Raw genomic sequence first — 8,629 nt, forward strand, 5'->3', positions numbered from 1 at the left:
AATTTACAAAATGGCTGTGGTTCAAGACCAAAGTTTCTCCACAATTCCACAGTAATATTGTGCCAATATCTCATCAAATGTTTATCTGGACATTATCAATGGATTCCAATAGCACTTGTGCAGAGACAATGTTCAGAATGTGTGTGGTTGCAGTTCAAAGTTCATAGTTACTTGCGCAAGCAGAGCGCGCAAGTAATATTTTCGCCCGGTCCATATGCACCGTCCCAGCCAACCCGCCACTTTTGATGCGTATGCAAATAAAACTGCAAAATTTTGCCGGATTTGTTGGGACCAGAGTACATGGTGTGTATACGTATGACTAGCTCTCAATGATGACGTAAGAAATATGGTCATGTATGTAATCTGGTCCCAGCAAATCAGGCACAGATATATTACATACATGACCATATGTCTTACGTCATCATTGAGAGCTAGTTGTAGTGGCTAATCAACACTATGAACAATAAAACTTAAAAGCCACTAAAAGCACCGGGCAGCGAATCTTACGCAGTTGGTAGGGAATAAGACCATTGTCCAGTCAGGGCAGCAACATTTGATGGTGTTTTTATTTTGCTTCTCCAGACAGACAGTACAAGATGTCATCATGTCACAGTGCTCTCCCTAACCTGCTGGTAAAAAAACATGGACCTTCCCAGTGCTCACTGACTACCTGTGTGCTCACTTAATTAAATAGCCTCAGCTGTGCCCCCAGAACTGCCCATCACCTTCAAAACAAAAGCATTAGCTGCAACAGAAATAATGGCTGTAAACAAACCAATTAAGCAAAGCAAATTAAACTAAAAATAAGAAATGCATTACATATATAACAGAAATACTGAAATAGAAAATTACTGAATATAGCTCCCACACTAGTCATACATATACATATATATGTAATTTGAAAAAAAAAAAGCAAATTGTGCCTGATTTGCTGGGACATGGTGTGTATACGGTATGTATGACTAGCTCTCAATGATGACGTAAGACATATGGTCATGTATGTAATCTGGTCCCAGCAAATCAGGCACAATTTTGCTGTTTTATTTGCATAGGCATCAAAAGTGGCGGGTTGGCTGGGACGGTTTTTGGCGCAAAGGAACCACAGTATACGCTAATCAACTTACAAATGACATATTATACATGTAATGTATATGTAATGTCAGAGTGTAATTCGTTTTCGATGGTGACGTAATGACTATGTTTTAGTGTTGGGAGGCACTGATTAACATATACGTAACAATCCAAAGTCGTCACTTACGTATTCATTACAACATTCTGTTTCTGGAGTGTATAAAATAACGGTAGTGTCAAAAAGTAGATCATAAAGTATTGTGCAAAAACTAGGTCCCAAAGTTTTATTCTAGAAAGAAAAAATATATAGACATCGTGAGTCAGACGGGCAGCGATTGACAGGAACCACTGACCTAGAGGTCCTTAGAGACGGGCAGAGACTGACAGGAACCACTGACCTAAAGGTCATTTTGAGACGGGCAGCGGCTGACAGGAACCATTGACCTAGAGGTCCTTAGAGACAGCGGTCGAAAGTACTTGCGCGCTCTGCTTGCGCACTAGTTGGCCATTTATGGCCTACTAGTGTGTGCAACAAGCAAGTATGCACTCGACAGAGTGCAGTTCTAGTTGTCTCTAGTCTATATGCGATTTTGGCCTAAGAAGGCGACTTTGACATGATATTTCTCCACAATGCCAAATTAATATTGTGCCAATATCTCATAAAATGTTTATCTGGACATTATCAATGGATTTCAATAGCACCTGTGCAGAGACAATGTTCAGAATGTGTGTGGTTGCAGTTCAAAGTTCATAGTTGTCTCTAGAGTCTATATGCGATTTTGGCCTAAGAAGGCGACTTTGACATTATATTTCTCCACAATGCCACAGTAATATTGTGGCAATATCTCATAAAATGTTTATCTGGACATTATCAATGGATTTCAATAGCACCTGTGCAGAGACAATGTTCAGAATGTGTGTGGTTGCAGTTCAAAGTTTTTAGTTGTCTCTAGAGTCTATATGCGATTTTGGCCTAAGAAGGCGACTTTGACATTATATTTCTCCACAATGCCACAGTAATATTGTGCCAATATCTCATAAAATGTTTATCTGGACATTGTCAATGGATTTCAAATGCACTTGTGCAGAGACAACGTTCAGAATGTGTGTGGTTGCAGGTCAAAGTTCATAGTTGTCTCGAGTCTATATGCGATTTTGGCCTAAGAAGGCGACTTTGACATTATATTTCTCCACAATGCCACAGTAATATTGTGCAAATATCTCATAAAATGTTTATCTGGACATTGTCAATGGATTTCAATAGCACCTGTGCAGAGACAATGTTCAGAATGTGTGTGGTTGCAGTTCAAAGTTTTTAGTTGTCTCTAGAGTCTATATGCGATTTTGGCCTAAGAAGGCGACTTTGACATTATATTTCTCCACAATGCCACAGTAATATTGTGCCAATATCTCATAAAATGTTTATCTGGACATTATCAATGGATTTCAATAGCACCTGTGCAGAGACAATGTTCAGAATGTGTGTGGTTGCAGTTCAAAGTTCATAGTTGTCTCTAGAGTCTATATGCGATTTTGGCCTAAGAAGGCGACTTTGACATTATATTTCTCCACAATGCCACAGTAATATTGTGCCAATATCTCATAAAATGTTTATCTGGACATTATCAATGGATTTCAATAGCACCTGTGCAGAGACAATGTTCAGAATGTGTGTGGTTGCAGTTCAAAGTTTTTAGTTGTCTCTAGAGTCTATATGCGATTTTGGCCTAAGAAGGCGACTTTGACATTATATTTCTCCACAATGCCACAGTAATATTGTGCCAATATCTCATAAAATGTTTATCTGGACATTATCAATGGATTTCAATAGCACCTGTGCAGAGACAATGTTCAGAATGTGTGTGGTTGCAGTTCAAAGTTCATAGTTGTCTCTAGAGTCTATATGCGATTTTGGCCTAAGAAGGCGACTTTGACATTATATTTCTCCACAATGCCACAGTAATATTGTGCCAATATCTAATAAAATGTTTATCTGGACATTATCAATGGATTTCAATAGCACCTGTGCAGAGACAATGTTCAGAATGTGTGTGGTTGCAGTTCAAAGTTTTTAGTTGTCTCTAGAGTCTATATGCGATTTTGGCCTAAGAAGGCGACTTTGACATTATATTTCTCCACAATGCCACAGTAATATTGTGCCAATATCTCATAAAATGTTTATCTGGACATTATCAATGGATTTCAATAGCACCTGTGCAGAGACAATGTTCAGAATGTGTGTGGTTGCAGTTCAAAGTTCATAGTTGTCTCTAGAGTCTATATGCGATTTTGGCCTAAGAAGGCGACTTTGACATTATATTTCTCCACAATGCCACAGTAATATTGTGCCAATATCTCATAAAATGTTTATCTGGACATTATCAATGGATTTCAATAGCACCTGTGCAGAGACAATGTTCAGAATGTGTGTGGTTGCAGTTCAAAGTTTTTAGTTGTCTCTAGAGTCTATATGCGATTTTGGCCTAAGAAGGCGACTTTGACATTATATTTCTCCACAATGCCACAGTAATATTGTGCCAATATCTCATAAAATGTTTATCTGGACATTATCAATGGATTTCAATAGCACCTGTGCAGAGACAATGTTCAGAATGTGTGTGGTTGCAGTTCAAAGTTCATAGTTGTCTCTAGAGTCTATATGCGATTTTGGCCTAAGAAGGCGACTTTGACATTATATTTCTCCACAATGCCACAGTAATATTGTGCCAATATCTAATAAAATGTTTATCTGGACATTATCAATGGATTTCAATAGCACCTGTGCAGAGACAATGTTCAGAATGTGTGTGGTTGCAGTTCAAAGTTTTTAGTTGTCTCTAGAGTCTATATGCGATTTTGGCCTAAGAAGGCGACTTTGACATTATATTTCTCCACAATGCCACAGTAATATTGTGCCAATATCTCATAAAATGTTTATCTGGACATTATCAATGGATTTCAATAGCACCTGTGCAGAGACAATGTTCAGAATGTGTGTGGTTGCAGTTCAAAGTTCATAGTTGTCTCTAGAGTCTATATGCGATTTTGGCCTAAGAAGGCGACTTTGACATTATATTTCTCCACAATGCCACAGTAATATTGTGCCAATATCTAATAAAATGTTTATCTGGACATTATCAATGGATTTCAATAGCACCTGTGCAGAGACAATGTTCAGAATGTGTGTGGTTGCAGTTCAAAGTTTTTAGTTGTCTCTAGAGTCTATATGCGATTTTGGCCTAAGAAGGCGACTTTGACATTATATTTCTCCACAATGCCACAGTAATATTGTGCCAATATCTCATAAAATGTTTATCTGGACATTATCAATGGATTTCAATAGCACCTGTGCAGAGACAATGTTCAGAATGTGTGTGGTTGCAGTTCAAAGTTCATAGTTGTCTCTAGAGTCTATATGCGATTTTGGCCTAAGAAGGCGACTTTGACATTATATTTCTCCACAATGCCACAGTAATATTGTGGCAATATCTCATAAAATGTTTATCTGGACATTATCAATGGATTTCAATAGCACCTGTGCAGAGACAATGTTCAGAATGTGTGTGGTTGCAGTTCAAAGTTTTTAGTTGTCTCTAGAGTCTATATGCGATTTTGGCCTAAGAAGGCGACTTTGACATTATATTTCTCCACAATGCCACAGTAATATTGTGCCAATATCTCATAAAATGTTTATCTGGACATTGTCAATGGATTTCAAATGCACTTGTGCAGAGACAACGTTCAGAATGTGTGTGGTTGCAGGTCAAAGTTCATAGTTGTCTCGAGTCTATATGCGATTTTGGCCTAAGAAGGCGACTTTGACATTATATTTCTCCACAATGCCACAGTAATATTGTGCCAATATCTCATAAAATGTTTATCTGGACATTATCAATGGATTTCAATAGCACCTGTGCAGAGACAATGTTCAGAATGTGTGTGGTTGCAGTTCAAAGTTCATAGTTGTCTCTAGAGTCTATATGCGATTTTGGCCTAAGAAGGCGACTTTGACATTATATTTCTCCACAATGCCACAGTAATATTGTGCAAATATCTCATAAAATGTTTATCTGGACATTGTCAATGGATTTCAAATGCACTTGTGCAGAGACAACGTTCAGAATGTGTGTGGTTGCAGGTCAAAGTTCATAGTTGTCTCGAGTCTATATGCGCTTTTGGCCTAAGAAGGCGACTTTGACATTATATTTCTCCACAATGCCACAGTAATATTGTGCCAATATCTCATAAAATGTTTATCTGGACATTGTCAATGGATTTCAATAGCACCTGTGCAGAGACAATGTTCAGAATGTGTGTGGTTGCAGTTCAAAGTTCATAGTTGTCTCTAGAGTCTATATGCGATTTTGGCCTAAGAAGGCGACTTTGACATTATATTTCTCCACAATGCCACAGTAATATTGTGCAAATATCTCATAAAATGTTTATCTGGACATTGTCAATGGATTTCAATAGCACCTGTGCAGAGACAATGTTCAGAATGTGTGTGGTTGCAGTTCAAAGTTTTTAGTTGTCTCTAGAGTCTATATGCGATTTTGGCCTAAGAAGGCGACTTTGACATTATATTTCTCCACAATGCCACAGTAATATTGTGCCAATATCTCATAAAATGTTTATCTGGACATTGTCAATGGATTTCAAATGCACTTGTGCAGAGACAACGTTCAGAATGTGTGTGGTTGCAGGTCAAAGTTCATAGTTGTCTCGAGTCTATATGCGATTTTGGCCTAAGAAGGCGACTTTGACATTATATTTCTCCACAATGCCACAGTAATATTGTGCCAATATCTCATAAAATGTTTATCTGGACATTATCAATGGATTTCAATAGCACCTGTGCAGAGACAATGTTCAGAATGTGTGTGGTTGCAGTTCAAAGTTCATAGTTGTCTCTAGAGTCTATATGCGATTTTGGCCTAAGAAGGCGACTTTGACATTATATTTCTCCACAATGCCACAGTAATATTGTGCCAATATCTCATAAAATGTTTATCTGGACATTGTCAATGGATTTCAAATGCACTTGTGCAGAGACAACGTTCAGAATGTGTGTGGTTGCATGTCAAAGTTCATACAATTGTCTATTTATGTTAAACGACTTTGACATGATATTTCTCCACAATGCCAAATTAATATTGTGCCAATATCTCATAAAATGTTTAGCTGGACATTGTCAATGGATTTCAAATGCACTTGTGCAGACACAATGTTCAGACTGTGTGTGGTTGCAGGTCCATTCGATTTATTTTAATTAAATAAAACGGAGACAGCAATCTCAGAGTTAAATAAACATTTACTATGAAAACCTGCATCTCACGTCTGTCCATCACCCACGCCTCCAGATATGGTCACGCCTCGTGACATCACGTCTCCATACATGGTCACGCCTCGTGACATCACGTCTCCATATATGGTCACGCACCGTGACATGTCACGCCACCACATATGGCCATCTCCATTTATGAAGATCACGACACTGACCTCATCAAACCCTGGATAGCCTTACATGGAGAATAGTGGATCATCACCTAGATCTGCCTATATGGAGCCTACCAGCAACTCTACATCTGACCTCAAACCCTTAGATCTCCATATATGGAGCTAACCTGTTCTGATATCCCATATGTTTATCTGTTGATCTGACCTCATCAAACCCTGTACACTTAAGACGCTCCATATATGGCCAGTACATAATTCATTCCACATGATGATGTGAGCTCCCCATGCCAAAGCGCCAGCACTCGCCCAGCAGTCTGCCGTCACATAGGCAGATGGGCAGATTGTGTCCATATAACAGCATTAACACTACAGCAGCATTGTATTCATACAACAGCAAGGTATTATTATTAGTAGTAGTAGTAGTAGTTTATAATTATAATTATTATTACTATTATTATTATAGAGTATTTAACATATCCGGTATAAAGTACAGCATCATTGTATTCATACAACAGCAAAATTGGGTAAGACGTTGTGTATCTTTCAGGACCTTCCACAGCAGTTACCGTCATTACACTACTAAATGCGCAACGAAAATTCGGGCGTCGGATCACATTACTGTCAGTTCGTGAGTGTAGGACCACGTTACTCCAGTGCTAAGCTGCAGGGTGAGTTCTAGTGTGTTTCAAGTACATCACAACGTATGTATTAATATTATTTACCTAGGTGCAGGGTGAGGTTGATGGTGTTCGGGTACTGGATCCCGGCCAGCATGGTCTGGCTCTGCCACCAGGTCAAGTCCTGGTGCGTGTGGTAGTCGGTCAGGTACGAGGCGTTGTGGTGCAACCGGGGGTCCGCGGCGTCGCAGATGTGGCAGGACTTGGTGACCCCGGTGAATCTGGTCTGCACACAGTACTGCTCCGGCGGGGCGCCGCAGGTGTTGGTGGCCACCACCGTGACGTCGAAGGCGGCGTTCACGAACTCCGGCATGCAGCGCTGGACGCGGTTCTGCTCGTCCGTGCAGTCGTTCATGGCTCCGAACAGACCGCTCAGCGACGCGAGCAGCAGCACAAGTTGACTGGTGGTTACACTATGCATCATGATTCTTCTGCGGAGTGAGTCCCCGTTTCTTCTTTCCAAACGTTATTATTCCCTTTTATTTTATTTGTAACTAGCTAATAAACCTGGCAGGTAACCAGTGTTGGTTTGTAAAAAAAAACCAGTTACCTCCTCCTGGAGCACAGAACCAGTAAAACCATGCGGAGAACTTTCTCCTCCCTGCTGCTCCCAAAGTTTTCTCCTCCTCAAAACTTTTTTCTCTCTCTCTCCTCCGAAACAAACAAACAAAACGACGCTCTTCCTTCGTCTCCTTTCCCCCCGAACAACTTCTCCTTTTTTCTCTCCGCCTCCTTGCATGCCTTCTTTGTTTCTCTCCTTTCTTACTTTTCCTTGCTTTTCTCTCTCTCTCGCTCCTCGTCGTGTTGTGTGTTAGTGCGTTCCGCAGGCTCTCAGCTCTTTGTGCTCTGCACCGCCATGGACGCAAAACCTACACAAACGAATACACCCGTCACCCCGAGCGGCGCACTGCGCCTATGCACTGCGCATGTTCAACCACAGGCCGTCCCATAGGCAGGAGAGACGCTCGCGCTGCGATTGGCCAACCGCTGGTAACTAACCTGCCCTTGTTCAAAGTCTCCCTGGCAACCAAATAATCTAATCACACGTGATCACTCCCTCCGGGCCATGGCATCTAAACTCTTTCACAGAAAATAAATTCCAAGGTCCACTTCCGTTTGAAGGATGATTAGATGAGTACTTAGTGACCCATGTATAAAACATGAATTATTAAATATGTATTAATATTATTCTTATTATTATATATTGTATTTCACCTGAATCATGAATATATATAAGGAATGATCATCATATTTCTTTGTTTCATTTGTTTTCTGAATAGTTTGTTTTCATACAAATAAATAAACTAAAGTAAATTCAAGCTCCATGTTTTACTAGCCGATCTACATCAACACATGACCATAGATCGGCTATTTGAACTATTCATGCTTTTCAAATTAGTAAAAAAGGCAAAACACTTTAGGGA

General features: G+C 39.8%; 1 protein-coding gene across 1 annotated transcript in view; it reads right to left on the bottom strand.

The window, feature by feature from the left end:
- Positions 1–8,046, bottom strand: part of LOC308325391 (laminin subunit gamma-1-like) — a gene marked incomplete at its 3' end in the record, with an annotated part of 57,016 nt that extends 48,970 nt beyond the window's left edge. The window contains exon 1 of the mRNA XM_080777878.1: positions 7,251–8,046. Coding sequence (XP_080634004.1) covers positions 7,251–7,629 — 379 coding nt within the window. The 5' untranslated portion in view covers positions 7,630–8,046. The remainder of the gene's footprint in view (positions 1–7,250) is intronic.
- Positions 8,047–8,629: the final 583 nt, after the last annotated feature.

This window comes from Protomyctophum bolini (genome assembly GCF_963924005.1).
Source record: "Protomyctophum bolini genome assembly, chromosome: 12".
Classification (NCBI taxonomy): Eukaryota; Metazoa; Chordata; class Actinopteri; order Myctophiformes; family Myctophidae; genus Protomyctophum; species Protomyctophum bolini.